Consider the following 22,592-nt stretch of genomic DNA (forward strand, 5'->3'; position numbering starts at 1 on the left):
ATTCAAGAAGTTTATTAACCCTTCAGGTGTTTCACAGCAGCAGAAGCAACATGAAAGGAAAAAATGAACATTTAACTTTTTAGTCACAAAAATGATCTTTTAGCAACAATTTTTTTATTTTCCCAAGGGTAACAGGAGAAATTGGACCCCAAAAGTTGTTGTCCAGTTTGTCCTGAGTACGCTGATACCCCATATGTGGGGTAAACCACTGTTTGGGCGCACGGCAGGGCTCGGAAGGGAAGGCACGCCATTTGGCTTTTTGAATGGAAAATTAGCTCCAATCATTAGCGGACAACATGTCGCGTTTGGAGAGCCCCTGTGTGCCTAAACATTGGAGCTCCCCCACAAGTGACCCCATTTTGGAAACTAGACCTCCCAAGGAACTAATCTAGATGTGTGGTGAGCACTTTGAACCCCCAAGTGCTTCACAGAAGTTTATAACGCAGAGCCATGAAAATAAAAAAATAATTTTTCTTTTCTCAAAAATGATTTTTTGGCCCCCAATTTTTTATTTTCCAAAGGGTAACAGGAGAAATTTGACCCCAAACGTGGTTGTCCAGTTTCTCCTGAGTACACTGATACCCCATATGTGGGGGTAAACCACTGTTTGGGCACACGTCGGGGTTCGGAAGGGAAGTAGTGATGTTTTGAAATGCAGACTTTAATGGAATGCTTCGGGCATCACGTTGTGTTTGCAGAGCCCCTGATGTGCCTAAACAGTAGAAACCCCCCACAAGTGACCCCATTTTGGAAACTAGATCCCCAAAAGAACTTATCTAGATGTGTGGTGAGCACTTTGATCCCCCAAGTGCTTCACAGAAGTTTATAACGCAGAGCCGTGAAAATAAAAAATCATTTTTCTTTCCTCAAAAATATTTTTTTAGCCCGCAATTTTTTATTTTCCCAAGAGTTACAGGAGAAATTGGACCCCAAAAGTTGTCCAGTTTCTCCTGAGTACGCTGGTACCCCATATGTGGGGGTAAACCACTGTTTGGGCACACGTCCAGGCTCGGAAGGGAGAGAGCACCATTTGACTTTTTCAACTCAAGATTGGCTGGAATCAATGGTGGTGCTATGTCGCGTTTGGAGACCCCTGATGTGCCTAAACAGTGGAAACCCCTCAATTCTAACTCCAACACTAACCCCAGCACACCCCTAACCCTAATCCCAACCCTAACCCCAACACACCCCTAACCCTAGTCTTAACCCTAATTCCAACCCTAACTCTAATTCCAACCCTAACCCTAAGGCTATGTGCCCACGTTGCGGATTTGTGTGCGGATTTTTCGGCACCGTTTTTGAAAAATCTGCAGGTAAAACGCACTGCGCTTTACCGCGGATTTCCAGTGCTTTTTGTGTGGATTTCACCTGCGGATTCCTATTATGGAGCAGGTGTAAAACGCTGCAGAATCCGCACAAAGAATTGACATGCTGCGGGAAATACAACGCAGCGTTTCCGCGCTGTATTTTCCGCACCATGGGCACAGCGGATTTGCTTTTCCATAGGTTTACGTGGTACTGTAAACATGATGGGAAAACTGCTACGAATCCGCAGCGGATTGGTCGCTGCGGATCCGCAGCCAAATCCGCACCGTGTGCACATAGCCTAATTCTAACCCTAATTCCAACCCTAGCCCTAATTCTAACCCTAATTGTAACCCTAATTCTAGCCCTAATTCTAACCCTGGCCCTAAGCGCAACCCTACCCCTAACCCTCATGGAAAAACAAAAATAAATATATTATCTGTACTTTATTATTGTCCCTACCTATGGGGGTGATAAAGTGTGTGTGTGTGGGGGGGTATTTATTTATTTTTTTTTATTTTGATCGCTGTGATAGAACTTATCACAGTGATCAAAATGTACAGGGAACGAATCTGCCGTCCGGCAGATTCGGCGGGTGCACTGCGTATGCGCCCGCCATTTTCCAAGATGGCAGCGCCCATGCGAGAGGACAGAGGACACCGGGACTAGGTAAGTATGGGGGGGGTGCGATCGGACAGCGGGGGGGCGGAGGGAAGGACAGGGGAGGGTCGGAGGGGAAAGGAAGGCGCTTAGGACAGGACGGAGGGGTAGGGAACAATGACGGCGGCTGCAGACCGCCGCCGTCAGTCGGTGGGGGGGCCAGATCGGGATCTCCAGCCATGGCCGATGCTATTGCAGCATCGGCCATGGCTGGATTGTAATATTTCACCAATTTTCATAGGTGAAATATTACAGATTGCTCTGATTGGCTGTTTCACTTTCAACAGCCAATCAGAGCGATCGTAGCCACGGGGGGGCGAAGCCACCCCCCTTGGGCTGTAGCACAACTCCCCCTGTCCCTGCATGTCGGGTGAAATTGGAGTTAACCCTTTCACCCGGCCTGCAGGGACGCGATCCGACCATGACGCATATGCTGCGTCACAGGTCGGATTGGCACAGGTTTTCATGACGCATACGCTGCGTCAAAGGTCGGGAAGGGGTTAAATCTGTGTGGAATATCTCTGGTGTTGAAATATATGTTGTGAAATGCTTCTATTAGCTTAGTTTTTGCCTTTTAATAATTACATTTCTATCTATTTGTTTTGTGTTTTTTTTTTTTTTTTTTTTGTGTGCAAAATAAATTTTTGTAAACACATTCTATTTTGCTAACAGCAGTTATTAACCCGGGCGAAGCCGGGTAGTACAGCTAGTACTTTATAAACCACAAACAGACAATAGCATTTAGAACAGTCCCAGCAAAATACTCAAGATGGTGCAAAATTACAGAGTTTCACCCTCCCGCTGACTCGCTGTGATCAGTGCAGCTGCAACTTCGGAGCTACCAGGGCCGACTACCCCCGCCAGTGGCACCCCACTTTTGGCAGGCACCCAAAAACAAGGGAAAAAAAAAAAAAAACATGATTTAAAAAAAAAAAAAATTTAATAAATGAAAACAAAAATACCAATAAATAGGCATATGTATGTAAAAACAAAAATAAGCAAATAAAGTATGCTTATTTGATATTGACACATCCAAAATGACCCGATCTATAAAACAAGCCTCCATGCAGCCTCATCAGTGGAGAAATAAAAAAGTTGTAGCTATCAAAATATGAATTTTTTTTTTGGTATAAAATAGTGTGTGACAGCAGTGTTTTTTTTTTTCCACAGCATGTCAATTATTTTTGCGTATCTGCAGCGTTTCTGCACCTATTCACTTCCATTGTGTCAGGCCATTCCACAGCAAAACCGCAGGTTTAAAAAAGATCTGCGGAGTTGTGTTCGCAAAACGCTGCAGATCGGGAGGGGGAAGAGTGTGCGCGGAGATGTGCGGGTGTTTGTGGGTGTGCGGGGCTGTATGTGTGTGTGTGTGTGGAAAACAAAAAGACCTTTAGGACGATTTGGTATATGATAAATATAAATATCGGTGACCGCAAGCCTATATATCCCGGCCACAACAGGCATTAGCCATGGAAACACTCCACCCAGATATGTTTAACAAAAAGAAGAAAATTTGGAGTGACAAAATCCACCAAGGTTGCTAAAATCCAGAAAAGTTTATTTTAATAAACAATTACATATATGGCACTTTAAAATATATATAACATCATAAAAAAGGACCTAAGCTATATTGAAGCAGAGACTCAGATGCAGCACCACATGCGGACCGACCAAACACCACGGTAAGAAACAACAATTAAAAATAAGTGAATAAAGTGCTCGTGCAATGAAACAATTAATACTTTAGCGTGCTAATACCAGGGATAGCCATAAAAGAAGTCATGATGACTATCAGTACCAAGCTATGCTATCAATGCCCTCCCATGGTAAGCATACATGAAAGCTCAATAAAGTGATTAGTTCTCACCCATTCCGTGTCAGGTCGGCCGCACGTGTACCCCTACGCGCGTTTCGCGTGGGCTTCTTCAAGGGGGGGGCCGCTGTGATTTTAGCAACCTTGGTGGATTTTGTCACTCCAAATTTTCTTCTTTTTGTTAAACGTGTGTGTGTGTGTACGGGGCTGTGTGTGTGTGCGTGTGTGTAGGCAGGCATCGTCCGATGGGACTACTTGTCCCATCCGGCTATGCCTGCTACAGTGACCGGTAGCTGGATGATGAGGCAGCAGTAGTCCCATCATCCGGCTACTGTGTTCAAGTGTAAAAAGAAAAAAAAAAATATACACACATATACACATACTCCCCATACACCTAGTCCCTGAAGCCCTCGCTCACCTGGAAAAAAAATAAAAATAATAAACCACCGTATACTCCCTGATCCGATGTAATTCATTTAATAACGAGTGTCCCACAACTATCTCTCGTAGAGAGCTGTCACATCGGCAGATGCGACCGCTCTCCAGGGGCTCCGGGATACAATGACGGAAGGTATCTTTCCGCACTGTATTCCTCTGTCGCCGAGTATAAAATAGTTCATACTTTCACTTGCGGCACCGCTGCATGGGAAAATTCTCACACAGCAGTGCCGTAAAGTGAGAGGCCATTGAACCCTCAGTGATAACACTGCAGGAGCCATTGTCTCCTGTCAGTGTGTCACTGGAGGCCTATAGAGCTGTCACATCTGCTCTATAGGGGAGATCATCATGGGACACTCATTATTAAATGGACTTTGTCGGACCAGGGAGTATTTGTATTAGTTTATTATTTTTTCTTTTTTGCAGGCGATCGAGGGCGTCGCACGGATTTGCAGAAAAATAAAGATGGCAAAACTGTGGTGTTTTATTTCATTAAAATACTTTATTCTGCATGTGTGTGTTTATTTAACCCATTAACAACTATAGGATTAGTAATGGATAGGTGTCTTATTGACCCCTCTCCATTACTAAGCCGGCTTAATGTCACCTTGCAATTCAAAGTTGACATTAACCCCCTATTACACCATATGCCACCGCTACAGGACAGTGGGAAGAGAGAGGCTAAGTGCCGGAATTGGTGCATCTTACAGATGCGCATTTCTGGGGCAGCTGAGTGCTGGTGTTTGTAGGCGGAGGAGGCCAGTACCCATGGTCCCTTCCTAGGCTATGAATATCAGCCCGCAGATGTCTGCATAGCCTTTTCTGGCTATTAATTATAGGTGGACCCCACATCGTTTTTGGGGGTGATCCTCTATTTTAATAGCCAGTAAAGGCTAAATATAGAACTGCGGGCTTATACTGTATTCATAGCCTGGGAAGATCCATGGGTATTAACCCCTTCCCAGGCTATAAACATCGGCCCCTAGTCTCTGGCGCGAAAATTGCGCGGGAGCCCACACCCTTCTTTTTGTTTTCTCAATTTTTTTTTTTTAAATTAAACAGATACTGCGTTTAAGGCCGGGGTCACACTTGTGAGAAACTCACGAGTCTCTCGCATCAATACCCTGCACTGCCGCTGGCACTCGGGACCAGAGTGTGCGGCTGTATGTATTTCTATGCAGCTAAAAGCTCCGGTCCAGAGTGCCGGCGGCAGTGCCGGGTATTGATGCGAGAGACTCTTGCGAGTTTCTCTCAAGTGTGACCCCGGCCTAAGGTCGGTTTCACACGTCAGTGGCTCCGGTACGTGAGGTGACAGTTTCCTCACGTACCGGAGCCACTGACACACGTAGACACATTGAAATCAATGCATCTGTGCAGATGTCATTGATTTTTTGCGGACCGTGTCTCCGTGTGCCAAACATGGAGACATGTCAGTGTTCGTGGGAGCGCGCGTATTACACGGACCCATTAAAGTCAATGGGTCCGTGTAAAACACGTACCACACACGGACGTTGTCCGTGTGCAGTCCGTGTGCCGTGCAGGAGACAGCGCTACAGTAAGCGCTGTCCCCCCCACATGGTGCTGAAGCCGCCATTCATATCTTCTCTGCAGCAGCGTTTGCTGTAGAGAAGATATGAATCATTTTTTTGTTTTTGTTTCTCGTGTTTAACATAAAGATCCATGTCCCCACCCCCCTCCCACCCCCTGTGCGGTCGCCCGCTGTTATTAAAATACTTACCCGGCTCCCTCGCAGTGTCCTGTCCTGGCCGCAGCTTCTACTGTATGCGGTCACGTGGGGCCGCCCATTACAGAAATGAAGATGCGGCTCCACCCCTATGGGAGGGAGCCGGGTAAGTATTTTAATAACAGCGGGCGGCCGCACAGGGGGTGGGAGGGGGGTGGGGACATGGATCTTTATGTTAAACACGAGAAACAAAAAAAAAAAAGGATTATTCATATCTTCTTTACAGCAAACGCTGCTGCAGAGAAGATATGAATGGCGGCTTCAGCACCACGTGGGGGGGACAGCGCTTATCTCTAGCGCTGTCTCCTGCACTGTGCGTGTGGTACCCAGTCGGCACACGGGCGGCACACGGACACGGATAATTCCGGTACCGATGTTTCCGGTACCGGAATTATCTGGACGTGTGAGACAGGCCTAACGCAGATTTTGTGTGTGTGTGTCTTTTTTTAACTCTTAATGTACCATCGATCGATCTATCTTTCTATGTGTGTAAACATTCTTCAATGGAGGATGTAAATGAAGAGGTTGGACAAGAAATTACATCAATTCTTTTTTTTTTATTGATAAAAACGCATACAAATCCGCATCAAAAACATGCGGATTTTTCCTTGCGTTTTCTGGCAAGATTCTGCAGGCAAATCTGCAACGTGTGCACATACCCTTAGGCTTGGCTGACAGTTAAGCTGTGCTGAGCGCTTACACCGGATTTTTTGTGTAAATCTCTGAAATACGTGATTCAGACGGAACCCTTAAAATGAGGCAGATGGAGGCACCGTGGATTCCATCTGGCTTATGAACCAGCGGTGTTCATCTTTTCAAGCGTGCATAAAAGTGCCATCGGCCACAGTTTTGTGCAGCTCTGAAAAAATACAGCTGAACATAGGCTAATCATAGTCGAGAGTAACTCTGCTGCCTCATTATAGTGTATAAATCCCTCCCTCTTTTGGAGGTTTAGATGGAAACCCCGATATATGTGCTCAGCACAGAGCGCAGGATAATTGTGATGCCAAATGTTATGTAAAATGCTCCCAGTAAAAGCTTTAACTCAATCCACAAAAAATAGCAAATCCCCGCTCAGGTCTGTCATCTTTTAACGGAACTATAGGGGCTTCCACTTTACAGGTAACATAAAAGGCTTTAGGAAAAGCGCAATGGCTCCTCTCCCCCCAAAGGAAATTCGGCTAATACTATGCTCCCAAATCCAGATATCCCCCTCCGTTCTGAGCCCAATTGTGCCTAAACAACATTTAGAGCCCACATGTTTAGCATTTCTGTAGAGATGAGAGCCTAATTAATTTACAGGTGTATGTTTCCAGAAGTATGAGCTGGGCATAATGTACTGGTCACTACAATGTACTGGGCACTACAATAGCAGATTTGCAATTTTCACTCGGCAACATTCACTGCTGCTTGTTTGTGGAAAACACCCATGGGGTCAAATCATCACTGCACCTGTAGATAATTTGCAGAGGAGTGTAGTTCCCAAAATGGGGTCACTTGAGGGGGTATTCTGCTCTTCTGGCACTTAGGGGCTCTCTGTATGGAGTCTGCAAGCTATTCTAAGAAAATCTGTGCTCCAGGAGTCAAATAGCGCTCCATCCCTCCCGAGTCGGCATGTGGCTAAGCAGTACTGTACAGCTACATATGTGTTGCCACATTCAGCAGAAATTGTGTGACAAATTTTGATTTCATTTTTCACCCATTTCTCTGTGTGAAAATGTAAAATCTGGGGCTAAGACAATTTTTTTGTGGCAAAAATGTAATTTTTCCTTCAATGGCATAAAATTCAGTGACACACTCGTGGTTTCAATATGATCAAACTAATTCATTGAGAGGTGTAGTTTGTAAAATGGGGTCATATATGGGGGGTTCTGCTGTTATTGCACCTCGAGGGCCTTTTCCAGTGGGTCATGGAACCCGCAAGCCACAACTGTAAAATCTTCACTATAATATGGGGCTCGTTCCCTTCTGAGCTTTGCACTGTGCCTGAAAAGTATTTCCTGATTACATGTAGGGTATTGGCGCTCTCAGGAGAAAGTGCGCAACAAACTCTGGGATCCAATTTTTCCTATTATCCCTTATAAAAATTGAATACTTTGGCCTAAAACATTTTAGTGGTAAAAATTTAATTGCAGTATTTTACGGATTATAAAACGCACCCCAAATTTTTGGGAAACAAAACTTTTTAATAAAATGGTGCTTCTTATAATTCTTACGTCTTATTGCATACCGTTGGCAGCTTTAATGGAACGGGTTCCCAGGAGGCAGGAGTGGGGAGATGCTGCAGACCCCGGGCTGGGAAGAAGTATGCAAAGGTGTGATGCTGCAGGTGGGGGTATTTGGTGGCAAGGGGGCTCCGCCGACATTTTGTTAAAGCCCGGAACCCTCGCACTTCCATGGTTTCCATTGCGATGGACTCCGACAATATGGCTGCCCCAGCCTCCGTCAGCAGCGACCCTGGGAACTCCGCTCATCCACAGCCGGGAAGGTATATACAATACACCCCCAATTTTCCCTAAAAAATTTTTGGGTAAAAAAGTGAGTCTTATAATCTGAAAAATACTGTATTCTTTCTTCACTGCCCAATGGTATAAAATTCTGTGAGGCACTTGTGGTGTCAACATGCTTGTTGCACCCTTAGGTGAATTTATTGAAAGGTGTAGTTTGTAAAATTGGGTTACGTTTTAGGTGGTTTCTGCTGCATTTTAGAGGCCCTGCCAGTTTGACATTGCACCCTCAAACCATTCCAGCAAAATCTGAACTGTAATATGGCGCTTCTTCCCTTCTGAGCTTGCACTGTGCCTCAGAAGTGGTTTTCAACCGGTGTACTCAGGAGAAAATGCTCAACAAATTGTACTGTACTTTTTCTCCTATTATCCGTTTGAAAATTGAAAGCTTGGGGCTAAATGGAAAAATTAGCAATTTTCTATTGACTCAGCCCAATGTTTCTGCTGTTTTGGCTTGTCAGGGGGCTCTTCAAATATGGCATCCGCAATCTGTTCCAGCCAAAATGGCACTCCAGAATTCAATTGACTTTCTTTCTCTTCCGAACCCTTCCTTCAGTTTTCCACCACATATACAATTGGCATACTCAGGATAAATTGCAGAACATATTTTGTCATTCATTTACTACTGTTACCCTTGTGAAAAGGAAAAATTTGTGGCTGAACATTTGATGGTAAAAATTTATCTTTCTAAAATTCTGTGAAGCACCTGTGGGTTCATGATGCTCGCCACACTTCTTACTAAGTCCGTTGAGGGGCGTAGTTTCCAAAATGGGGTCACCTGGAGTTTTCCACTGGTTAGGCACATCAGGGCTCTGCAAACGCGACATGGCCATTTTTGTGCTCCAAAAGTTGAATGGTGATCCTTATTTTCTGAGCCCTGCCATGCTACTAAACAGTAGTTTTCCACCAAATTTGGGGCATCTGTGTACTCAGGAGAAACTGCACAACAAACTGTATGGTCTTTTTTTTCTCCTGTTAAGCTTGTGAAAATGCTAAATTTGGGGCTAAAGCAGTATTTTTGTGGGAAAAAATAAAATGTTTATTTTGTTTCCTTTATCATTGCTTTAAATCCTGTTAAGTACCTAAAAGGTTCATACACTTCTTGAATGTGGTTTTGAGCACTTTGAGGGAGCAGTTGGTAAAATGGTGTCACTTTTGTGTATTTTTTTGTCACACAGTCCCCTCAAAGTTACTTCAAGTTTGATTTAGTTCCTAAAAAAAATGGTTTTGTAAATGTTGGAAAATGAGAAATTGCTGAAACTTTTATCCCTTCTATTTTCTTAAGTAAAATAATTATGTTTACAAAATGATGCTGATGTGAAGTAGATTTGAGGTAAATGTTATTTGTTATCTATTCTGTGTGATATAGGGCCTAAAAATTCAAAGTTTGAAAATTGCAAAATTTTCAAATTTTTTTTTTCACATTTTTGATATTTGAGTCTATTTACGAAAATATTAAACAAATTTTACCACTAACATGAAGTACAATATGTCACACACAAAAATCTGAGAATCACTGGGATACGTTGAAGCGTTCCAGAATTATTAATACATAACGTGACAATGGCCAGAATTGAAAAAATTGGGCTGGCTATGAAGGTGGAAACGGGCTGAGGGGTGAAGGGGATTAAAGGAAACCTGTCACCCCCAAAATCGAAGGTGAGCTATGCCCACCGGCATCAGGGGCTTATCTTCAGTATTTTGTAATGCTGTAGATAAGCCCCCGATGTGCGATGTCATTGTAAGAAGATAGGAGGCCCCGGAACGGACCGCGACGCCCATCGGATTGGACCACAGTGGGACCGCCCCTGGGTGAGTATAATCTAACCTCTTTTTCTCATCTTTCAGGATACATCGGGGGCTTATCTACAGCATTACAGCCCCTGATGCCGGTGGGCTTAGCTCACCTTCGATTTTGGGGGTGACAGGTTCCCTTTAAGGACTGCAGTGATGGATTAACATTGTAACCAGTGGCAGTAGCAGAGTGCTATAGCCTAAACATAGCAGGTAGATAACATTTTTTTTTATATTATATATAACCCTTTTAAATCTTTTTTTCAGAGGTAAATAATTCTAAATTAATTTTGGACATTGGAGAATATACTGTCCACCATATATTTACTTTGCATTTTTCTTTTCTCTTTTTAAGTTTTGTAAATGAAGAAGGCCGCAATCAAGATGGAACAGGAGGGAACATATCGATAATGCAAAGAAAAAGAAAAACAGAAGTAGAGACTCCCCTGGAGAAATATTTCCTGAAATATGTGACTGTGACTGACGTTTGTTCCCAGGTCTGGTGTGAACAGCAGATGGTCTATAAAATGGAGCGGCCAGCAATAGTAAAGCCCGAGAGAGCCGCCGCCATGAGCGAAGGATCTAGTATACATTTGGCCAGAGGTTTGCACAGTCTTGTATTTGATCTTCGGGAGCTTGCGTTGCCGTGTGTGGCTTATATCACTTTGTTTTGTTCAGTTTTCTCATTTCAGTCCTTTATTAGCTGTTCAGCTTTTCTGAAGGAATGGGCAACTTAGAGGTTTTGTAAATGAGAAAAATTGCAAAGTGCTTGAAAAAACAAACTTGCAATTTACTTCTTCTGAAATTCTCTCCATTCTTAAGAATGGAGGGATTTTTAGTTTTGTAGTATATTGCTCATTGCCAAGGTTATTGCCCCCCTCTGAGGGGTGGCCAGTCTCCCAGGTAAGGAGCACACGCTTACAAGCTGTTTGCTATATAGGTTACAAGGGCTGCTCTGAAGATGGCCAGATCCCTCCATCCGGCCAGCTTTAGTGCCTCTGCTTGTAACATTGGATAATGTACAGTTAAAGGGGGTATTCCCATCTCCAAGATCCTATCCAATATGTAGTAGGTTTAATAATAATATTAGCAAATATCTCCAATTAGAAATATGGTATAGTTTTTCAGATTCACTATGTCTCTTTTCTCATGTGCAGCCATTGCAGGACCTTAGGTATCCATAGTTACGTCCACTGATAAAGTAACAGCTAGTTGCTAGTGGTCGTAACCGTGGACGTCTAAGGTCCTGCAATGCCTGCACATGAGGCAAGAGAATAGCCAATCAGAAAAACTATACTACATTTCTAATTGGAGGTACTTTCTAATTTTATTATTAGTACAACTACTACTTAGGATCTTGGAGGTAGGAATACCCCTTTTTTCTTCAGGAGCGAACCGACACACACAAGCAGGAAGCCGGTAAGCCCGGGGAGCGGTGTGCTCCTACAGAAGGGAGGTGAGAAAAATCCATTTAACCACTTAATGACATACTGGATACTTATTCATTATACATTGCTAATGGCTGTGTGAAGCCGGCTAGGCCTGAACCTGTTTCATATGCAGCAGATGTTGGCTGTGTTACATACAGATGATCTCTGCTCTCTTTTAGCTTCCTTCCTTGTTGTTTGGCACAAATGCAGAAGGCATTAAATTAAATAAAACCAAAATAGTTATCTGATCCACTGACATATCTAACTGAATTCGTAATCGATTTCTATTTATAATGCCATATAATAAAAAATAATGTGCTATTGATATATGGCTGATTATATCCTATTTCTGTCAGTGTGTCACCAATTGGCTTTCATGCTAGCATGTAATAAATATCTAATTTTTTCTTCTGATTTTTTTCCATTTTAAGAGCTAGAAGTTCACGATATTGTAACGGTGACTACACAGACTCGTGAAGACTCCTGGGCTATAAAGTGTCTGAATATTTTAGCAATGATACCAGTTTTGCAGTCTGGTGAGTAATGCAGATGCACTTGAAAGTACATGAATAAATAAAATGATTGCTCTGAACTGTATTGAGTCCAGGAATATTTAATAGTATTGGTTATCTGTAGCATATTGTATCCAGCAGTTTGCATCTGGAGAAAAGAAAAAGAACATCTCTAGCTTATGTTCACCTTTGAAGACAATCTCCATATATATGTAACCAACAAATTAAGTTGCACTTTGTAGCGCTGTAGCATGCAAGCATGAAATATATCAAATTTGATTTGCATTACTGCACTAGAAAATATGAAAAATTTAGAATAGTTAGTGCATAATTGGCCAATTCATGTGTACCCAGCAGCCACGATAAGGCGATTCTTGTAGCTGGGACCTATCCTGTGGTGACTCCTCTCAGGGCCTGAAAGCCTATATTTATTTGGGAAGGTAAGATCCTGCTGTAATTAAAACCGCCAGAAACTGAGGGGTGTAGTGCTCGGTCAGAGAGCCTATGTACACAAATATCAAAACTACAACAAAATTTCTCAATCCATTAACAGTACTGCCAAAAAAAAGCATGAAACAGCCAAAAATACGTAAAGACATGAAAATTCTTTTATAGAAGGCTAAAAAAACCTAAAGACACACACACACACTAATATATATATATATATATATATATATATATATATATATATATATATATATATATATATATATATATATATATATATATATATATATATATATATATATATATATATATATCCAGTAACATAATGGATCAACACGAATGGGAGAAACAAATACAGGAAACAAAGGAGTGGGTAGATCTAGATAGTAGAGTATAATACACTGTATAGTCCATATGAAGTCTGTAAAATACAAAAAAATATTACGCCAGAAATGACATAGTGTCCATATGGAAAGTAAAAAGAAGTGCTAAGTGAACTGTGTATAAGTCGCAGTGACAAATCTATCTAACAACATATAGCCCACACATATTGGACTAATAGTAAAGGTAACATTACCTACAGGGTATGAAACCAAGGACCGTGTTTCGCAATGAAATTCTTCCTCCGGGGTCATCCCACTTGTTTTTACTTCCCATATGGACACTTTTGTTTTTTTCTGGCAAAATACTTTTTTGTATTTTACTTATTTCATATGGACTATACAGTGTATTATACGCTACTATCTAGATCTACCCACTCCTTTGTTTCCTGTATTTGTCTCTCCTATTTGTGTTGATCTATTGTGATATTGGTTATATAATATATTTTTAAGAATTTACAATAAAGATTGTTTTTCATATCTTTAAGTGTTTTTTACAAATATCAAAAGACTGACCATCATTTCCAAACAAAAAACAGGTGCTTACTAAGAGTAGCCATCTCCATATGTAACCAACAAAATAAAGCAGCATTCTGTAGTGCTATAGCATGCAAACATGAAATATATCTGTTGATTTCTGTTTGGAAGTGACGGCTAGTTTAGTCATATTTGTATACATAGGCTCTCTGACTGAGCACTCGACCCATCAGCTTCAGGTGGTTTTAATTACAGCAGGATCCTACCTTCTCATGTATATGTAGGCTGTCAGCCCATGAGAGGAGACCCCACAGGTTAGGTCCCAGCAACGAGAATCGCCTTATTGCGGCTGCCAAGTATACATGAATTGGCTAAGTATCAGTTTTTCATGTTTTCTACTACAGGCCCTAGGCTTATACACGAGTAATTGACCAGAAAGCCAGCAGGGGGAGGGGTGCAGCAGGAGTCGGCGGTTATGACATCATACTCGCCCTCCTCGTGCCGTCGCTGAACGTCCCTGCATTTCCGTTGTCCATTTGCAGCAGCTCTTCCTGTGCTGAGCGGTCACGTGGTACCCTTCATTAGGGTAATGAATATGCACGCGACTCCACTCCCATAGGCGTGGAGCACATATTCATTACCTTAATGAGCGGTACCACGTGACCACTTGGCAAAGGAAGAGCTGCCACATCGTATGAGCATGAGTATGACAGGGGAGGACGGGGGGACAGCCGAGCTGAGCCATGCAAACAAGATGGGACGGGGTGGAGCCATTCATACAACAGGGGCAGCCACACACAGCAGGACAGGATGGGGGGGAGCCACACAGAGCAGGACAGGGATGAGGAGGCAATGCATACCCGGCTTATACTCGAGTCAATAAGCTTACCCAGTTTTCCGTGGCAAAATTAGGTGCCTCGGCTTATACTCAAGTATATATGGTATTTCATGTCTGCATGCTATAGCATTACAGAGGAGTGATACTTTATTTTGTTGGTAATATATGGAGATGGCTACTCTTAGTAAGCAGCTGTACACACCTGATTTCCGTTTGGAATTGACGGTCAGTCTTTTGATATTCATCTCAGTGTATGTTCACACCTGCGTATTGCTTTCTCTGTAACCTACTTTGCATGGTGATTACAGTTCATAGAATCCAATTATTTTGAAGAACAGAGGACACCATAACAAAGATAAATCAGCAATACTGAGACGCAGGAGCAGTTTTTGAAAATGTGTTGTGTAGAAGTAGTTTTGTTTTGCTACTACACATTAATGGTCTGTCAGTGCTTGTTCTGAGTCTACACTGTTAGCTCTATATTTGCATATGGAGATAAGAGGGACTTTGAAAATGCATACCTCTCAGGAAATTGCAAGCCATGATTAAGGGTATGTGCACACGTTGAGTAAAATTTCTGCACCATTTCTGCATCTCTTGGCAGGAAAAACGCAGCTGTAAAAAAGAGCCTTTTGGCTACTTTCAGACATAGCGCATTTTTGAGCGCTATTTTGCGGGCGCTTTTCAAAAATGCGCAATGTCATTTTCGTCTGCCGGCAAAGTGAATGAGAAATTCACTTTGCCGTTCAGACACACCGCAAAAAAACGCGGCGCTTTTGTCTGCAAACACGCCGGCGTAAAAAGAATTGACATGTCAATTCTTTACGCAGCGGCGTGTCTGCGTATCCCCATAGGGCCCCATATTAACGTGCACACACAGCGCCTTTGTCCTGGGTGTCGGCGTCTTTGTACGGAGGGGTTGACACCCAGGACCGGACGTCGCTGGAGAGCTGTCACACAGACCGCTCTCCAGCGACCAAGGATGCCGAGGCCCCCGGGTAACCAGAGTAAACATCGGGTTACTAAGCGCAGGGCCGCGCTTAGTAACCCGATGTTTACCCTGGTTACCAGCGTAAAAGTAAAAAAAACAAACAGTACATGCTCACCTGCGCGTCCCCCGGTGTCCGCTTCCTGACACTGACTGAGCTCCGGCCTTAACAGCACAGCGGTGACGTCACCGCTCTGCTTTCACTTTCACTTTAGGGCCGGCGCTCAGTCACTTTGATACGTGGCACTTTGATACGTGGCACGTGGCACTGAAATATGTGGCACTGAAATATGTGGCACGTGGCACTTTGATACGTGGCACGTGTCACTTAAATACGTGGCACGTGGCACTTTGATACGTGGCACTTTGATACGTGGCACGTGTCACTTAAATACGTGGCACGTGGCACTTTGATACGTGGCACTTTGATACGTGGCACGTGTCACTTTGATACGTGGCACTTTGATACGTGGCACGTGGCACTTAAATACGTGGCACGTGGCACTTTGATACGTGGCACTTTGATACGTGGCACGTGTCACTTAAATACGTGGCACGTGGCACTTTGATACGTGGCACTTTGATACGTGGCACTTTGATACGTGGCACTGAAATACATGGCACTGAAATACGTGATACGTGGCACTTAAATACGTGGCACGTGGCACTTAAATACGTGGCACTGAAATACGTGGCACTGAAATACGTGGCACGTGGCACTGAAATACGTGGCACGTGGCACTGAAATACGTGGCACTGAAATACGTGGCACTGAAATACGTGGCACTTAAATACGTGGCACTTAAATACGTGGCACTTAGGCTATGTTCACATTTGCGTTGTGCGCCGCATGCGTCCTTTTTTTGATTGATTTTGAACGCAGCAAAAATGCAACTTGCTGCGTCCTCTACGGCCGGATGCGTGCGCTGCAGTGACGCATGCGGCCGGCGCAAAACGCAAGTGCGACGCATGTCCATGCGCCCCCATGTTAAATATAGGGGCGCATGACGCATGCGGCGCCCGACGCTGCGGCGCAGACCGCAAATGTGAACGTAGACTTAAATAGCTAGATAGAGCTGGATCCGCGGGCTGTGATCTGGCCTACGCTCAGCACTCTGCGGAGCGCTGTCATTCAAAACACGTCCACTCATTTTGGTGTTTAGTCCCAAAATGGAGGATGGAAGAAGAAAAGGGTTGGACAAGGAAATGACATCATTTCTTTTTTTTTTCCCCCACTGCAGTTAAAGCTTTATTTGTGTCAAACACAGACAATCTGCAGAGAAAACTGCATAAAAAACCGCACTAAAAACCGCATCAAAAACGCACCTGCGTTTTCTGCCAAGAGCTGCGGTTTTTGTCCTGAAAAAAAAGGATTGAAATCAGGATCGTGTGAACATACCCTTACCGTACAGGGTTACGAGGGGGGGCGTCTGACTGACGCCTGCCCTAGTAACCTGGGGTTAGTGACAGTGGGGTTAGTAAACCCCAGCTGATGTCTGTTCCGCTTGCTGAGGCGTCTTTGGCTCAAGGCCATTGCAGCTGGCAGAATCGACATGATGTTAACTCCAGTGTGTATTGTATTCCGAGTCATAAAGACAGGAAATGACCTCAATGACTCTTTTTTTTTTTCCCCTTTTTTTTTTTTTCAAACAAACTTTATTTTCAGTACACAATGCTGAAAAAAACGCAGCTGCAAAAAACGCAGCAAAAAACGCTGTGTGTGAAAGCAGCTGCGTTTTTTGCCTGCGTAAAAAAACGCAGGTAAAGCAGCAGCAAAATACGCGCGCGTAAAAATACGCAGCAAATATGCTGTGTGTGAAAGTAGCCTTTGTGTGCGTTTTTGTCCTGCGCTTTTGATTGATTGGAGTGATGTCTATAATGAAAAACGCAGGGCAAAAATGCTCTGAGAATTGTCATGCTGCAGATCATTTTCTGTACCAAATCTGCAAATCAAAAATACTCAACATGTGCATGACACTTCAGGGTTCTCATTCACTTTGCTGGCATCAGGTTTTGCTTTAGGTTTTGTCACAAATTGGCACAAAAAAAAGTGACAAAACGCACCAAGTCTGCAATGTGTGCACACAGCCTAAAGGTACCGTTACACTAAACGACTTGCCAACGATCACGACCAGCGATACGACCTGGCCGTAATCGTTGGTAAGTCGTTGTGTGGTCGCTGGGGAGCTGTCACACAGACAGCTCTCTCCAGCGACCAACGATCAGGGGAACGACTTCGGCATCGTTGAAACTGTCTTCAACGATGCCTAAGTCCCCCTGCAGCACCCGGGTAACCAGGGTAAACATCGGGTTACTAAGTGCAGGGCCGTGCTTAGTAACCCGATATTTACCCTGGTTACCATTGTAAAAGTAAAAAAAAAAAAAACCGTACATACTCACATTCCGATGTCTGTCACGTCCCCCGCCGTCAGCTTCCCGCACTGACTGTCAGTGCCGGCCGTAAAGAAGAGCACAGCGGTGACGTCACCGCTGTGCTCTGCTTTACGGCCGGCACTGACACAGTCAGTGCGGGAAGCTGACGGCGGGGGACGTGACAGACATCAGAATGTGAGTATGTACGTTTTTTTTTTTTTTACTTTTACAATGGTAACCAGGGTAAATATCGGGTTACTAAGCACGGCCCTGCGCTTAGTAACCCGATGTTTACCCTGGTTACAAGTGAACACATCGCTGGATCGGCGTCACACACGCCGATCCAGCGATGACAGCGGGTGATCAGCGACCAAAAAAAGGTCCTGATCATTCCCTACGACCAACGATCTCCCAGCAGGGGCCTGATCGTTGGTCGCTGTCACACATAACGAGATCGTTAGCGGGATCGTTGCTACGTCACAAAAAAGCGTGACGTTGCAACGATATCGTTAACGAAATCGTTATGTGTGAAGGTACCTTAAGAGAACTGCTCTGGAAGCTGCTGATGCTGGGGAAATTTGATTATACAAAACTGATAAGAGCCTTATCAGGAACTGAGGAGGAGGAGGAGGGAGGTCAGCAACTACCTGCTGAGTGGAAATCAATGGATGAGAGAGAGAGAGAGAGTGGACTGGGATGTTAGGAGTTAACTTCTCTCCTGAAATGTAGCTACTGCATACACTCTTGGTCAAGCTCTGGTGGCTGAGTTCCTTAGAAACAAGCTGTACATTATGTAGGATAAAAGTTCTCACGAAAGGAGAATGACAGCAGATAGAAAAAGCCAAATTGCTAATTTCCTTATTTTTATGCTGTCTAACACAAACAATTTAATAACATGAGAATACCCCTTTAATGTATACAGATTTACTGAGTGCAACTACAGCCATATAAATCCGTCTTCAGTAAGCTCTACCTACTGGAGAATGTAATCATAAGGTATAATAACTTTCAACGCTATGGCTGTGTGAAAAAAGCAATGCATTGGAATCTCTGTAATGAAATTTTATATATATATATATATATATATATATATATATATATATATATATATATATATATATATATATATATATATATATATATATAATATACACTAGATTGTGGCCCGATCCTAACGCATCGGGTATTCTAGAATATGCATGTCCCCATGGTATATGGACAATGATGATTCCAGAATTCGCGGCACACTGTGCCCGTCGCTGATTGGTCGAGGCAACCTTTACGACATCGTCGCCATGCTGTGCCCGTCGCTGATTGGTCGAGGCCGCTATATATATATATATATATATATATATATATATATATATATATATATATATATATATATATACACTCACCGGCCACTTTATTAGGTACACCATGCTAGTAACGGGTTGGACCCCCTTTTGCCTTCAGAACTGCCTCAATTCTTCGTGGCATAGATTCAACAAGGTGCTGGAAGCATTCCTCAGAGATTTTGGTCCATATTGACATGATGGCATCACACAGTTGCCGCAGATTTGTCGGCTGCACATCCCAAAGATGCTCCATACAAGGCAGGATGGATCCATGCTTTCATGTTGTTTACGCCAAATTCTGACCCTACCATCCGAATGTCGCAGCAGAAATCGAGACTCATCAGACCAAGCAATGTTTTTCCAATCTTCTACTGTCCAATTTCGATGAGCTTGTACAAATTGTAGCCTCAGTTTCCTGTTCTTAGCTGAAAGGAGTGGTACCCGGTGTGGTCTTCTGCTGCTGTAGCCCATCTGCCTCAAAGTTCGACGCACTGTGCGTTCAGAGATGCTCTTAGGCCTACCTTGGTTGTAACGGGTGGCGATTTGAGTCACTGTTGCCTTTCTATCAGCTCGAACCAGTCTGCCCATTCTCCTCTGACCTCTGGCATCAACAAGGCATTTCCGCCCACAGAACTGCCGCTCACTGGATTTTTTTTCTTTTTCGGACCATTCTCTGTAAACCCTAGAGATGGTTGTGCGTGAAAATCCCAGTAGATCAGCAGTTTCTGAAATACTCAGACCAGCCCTTCTGGCACCAACAACCATGCCACGTTCAAAGGCACTCAAATCACCTTTCTTCCCCATACTGATGCTCGGTTTGAACTGCAGGAGATTGTCTTGACCATGTCTACATGCCTAAATGCACTGAGTTGCCGCCATGTGATTGGCTGATTAGAAATTAAGTGTTAACAAGAAGTTGGACAGGTGTACCTAATAAAGTGGCCAGTGAGTGTATATATATATACATATACACTAGATGGTGGCCCGATTCTAATGCATCGTGTATTCTACAATGCACAGCCCACGTAGTATATAACACAGCCCACGTAGTATTAGTGTATAGCACAGCCACACAGTATATAACACAGCCCACGTAGTATATTGCCCAGCCGCGTAGTATATAAAAGAGCCCACGCAGTCTGTAGCACAGCCCACGCAGTCTGTAGCACAGCCCACGCAGTCTGTAGCACAGCCCACGTAGTATGTAGCACAGCCCACGTAGTATATAGCACAGCCCACGTAGTATACAGCACAGCCCACGTAGTATATAGCACAGCCAACGCAGTACATAACACAGGCCGCGCAGTACATAACTCAGACACGTAGTATATAGCACCAGCCACGTAGTATATTGCACAGGCACGTAGTATATAGCACAGCCCACGTAGTATATAGCACAGCCCACGCAGTATATAACACAGCCCACGCAGTATATAACACAGCCCATGCAGTATATAGCATAGCCACGTAGTATATTGCACAGCCACGTAGGTAGTATATAACACAGCCCACGTAGTATTAGTGTATAGCACAGCCACGCAGTATATAACACAGCCCACGTAGTATATTGCCCAGCCACGTAGTATGTAACACAGCCCACGCAGTCTGTAGCACAGCCCACGTAGTATATAGCACAGCCCACGTAGTATATAGCACAGCCCACGCAGTATATAACAGCCCACGCAGTATATAACACAGGCCACGTAGTACATAACACAGCCCACGTAGTATACAGCAATGTGGGCACCATATCCCTGTTAAAAAAAACCATTTAAAATAAAATATAGTTATATACTCACCTTCCGTCGGCCCCCGGATCCAGCCGAGGCCTTTACCGATGCTTCTCGCGCTCCGGTCCCAAGAATGCATTGCGGCAATGAGTCGAGATCATCATCTCGCGAGACCGCTACGTGATCTCGAGTCAGTGCCGCAATGCATTCTTGGGACCCGAGTGCGAGGAGTGGGAAAGGCTGCGGCGGACTTCGGAAGGTGAGAATTTAATGTTTGGGTTTTTTCTATTATTTTTAACCCCTTAACGACCGCCGATACGCCTTTTAACGGCGGCAGTTAAGTGTACTTAAACCACAGCGCTGTTAATTAACGGCGCTGTGGAAATAGTGAATAGCGCCCCCCAGAGTGGGATTTTATCTGGGGTCTCGGTTACCGGGGGTAGCCGAGACCCCAAAGAACATGATTCGGGGTCGGTTTTTACCGACCCCTGTTTTGCGATCGCCGGTAATTAACTGTTTACCGGCGACCGCAAAAAAAAAAAAGAAAAAGTGATGTGTAATTCTCTGTCCTCTCATGTGATCGCACATTATGTTATACTTACCGGTGTCCCTGGGTCCTCCTGCATCCCCTCCTGCCCGCTGGCTTCTTCATCCGGTAAGAAAATGGCGGGCGCATGCGCAGTGCGCCCGCCATGATCTGCCGGCCGACAGCTAGAGGAGTTGGGGCTAAAATTAGGGTTGGGGCTAAAATTAGGGTTGGGGCTAAATTTAGGGTTGGGGCTAAATTTAGGGTTGGGGCTAAATTTAGGGTTAGGGTTGGGGCTAAAGTTAGGGTTGGGGCCAAAGGTAGGGCTAGGGTTGCGGCTAAAGTTAGGGTTTGGATTAGGGTTGGCATTAGGGTTACTTTTGGGATTAGGGTTAGGTTTGGGATTAGGGTTAAGGTTAGGGTTGGGAGTAGAGTTAGGGGTGTATTGGGATTAGGGTTAGGTGTGAGGTTAGGGTTGAGATTAGGATTAGGGGTGTGTTGGATATAGGGTTCTGATTAGGGTTATGGTTGGGGTTGGGATTAGGGTTGTTTTGGGGTTAGGGTTGTGATTATCGTTAGGGTTGTGAATAGGATTATGGATCGGGTTGGGATTAGGGTTAGGGGTGTGTTGGGGTTAGGGTTGTGAGTTAGAATTGGGGGGTTTCCACTGTTTAGGTACATCAGGGGGTCTCCAAACGCCACAGCCAATTTTGCGCTCAAAAAGTCAAATGGTGCTCCCTCCCTTCTGACCTCTGCCGTGCGCCCAAACAGTGGTCTACCCCCACATATGGGGCATCAGTGTACTCAGGACAAACTGGACAACAACTTTTGGGGTCCAATTTCTCTTGTTACCCTTGTGAAAATAAACACTTGGGGGGCTAAAAAATATTTTTTTGTGGGAAAAAATATATATTTTATTTTCACGACTCTGCATTATAAACTTCTGTGAAGCACTTGGGCATTCAAAGTTCTCATCACACATCTAGATAAGTTCCTTGGGGGGTCTAGTTTCCAAAATGGGGTCACTTGTGGGGGGTTTCTACTGTTTAGGTACATCAGTGACTCTGCAAACGCAACCTAACGCCTGCAGACCATTCTATCAAAGATTGCATTCCAAAACGGCGCTCCTTCCCTTCCGAGCTCTGACATGCGCCCAAACAGTGGTCCCCCCCCCACATATGGGGTATCAGCCTACTCAGCATAAATTGCACAATAAATTTTGGGGTCCAATTTCTCCTGTTATCCTTGTGAAAGTAAAAATTTGGAGGTGAAAAGATCATTTTTGTGGAAAAA

The 22,592-nt window shown here is 44.0% G+C and overlaps 1 protein-coding gene across 1 annotated transcript in view; it reads left to right on the forward strand.

Moving 5' to 3' along the window:
- The window catches only part of EXO5 (exonuclease 5), a 60,352-nt gene that overhangs the window by 27,583 nt on the left and 10,177 nt on the right, over positions 1-22,592 (forward strand). Inside the window, exons 3-4 of the mRNA XM_077294398.1 lie at positions 10,617-10,864; positions 12,123-12,227. Of these exons, the coding sequence (XP_077150513.1) occupies positions 10,617-10,864; positions 12,123-12,227 (353 nt within the window). The remainder of the gene's footprint in view (positions 1-10,616; positions 10,865-12,122; positions 12,228-22,592) is intronic.

Source organism: Ranitomeya variabilis, chromosome 3 (genome assembly GCF_051348905.1).
Source record: "Ranitomeya variabilis isolate aRanVar5 chromosome 3, aRanVar5.hap1, whole genome shotgun sequence".
In the NCBI taxonomy this organism is placed as follows: Eukaryota; Metazoa; Chordata; class Amphibia; order Anura; family Dendrobatidae; genus Ranitomeya; species Ranitomeya variabilis.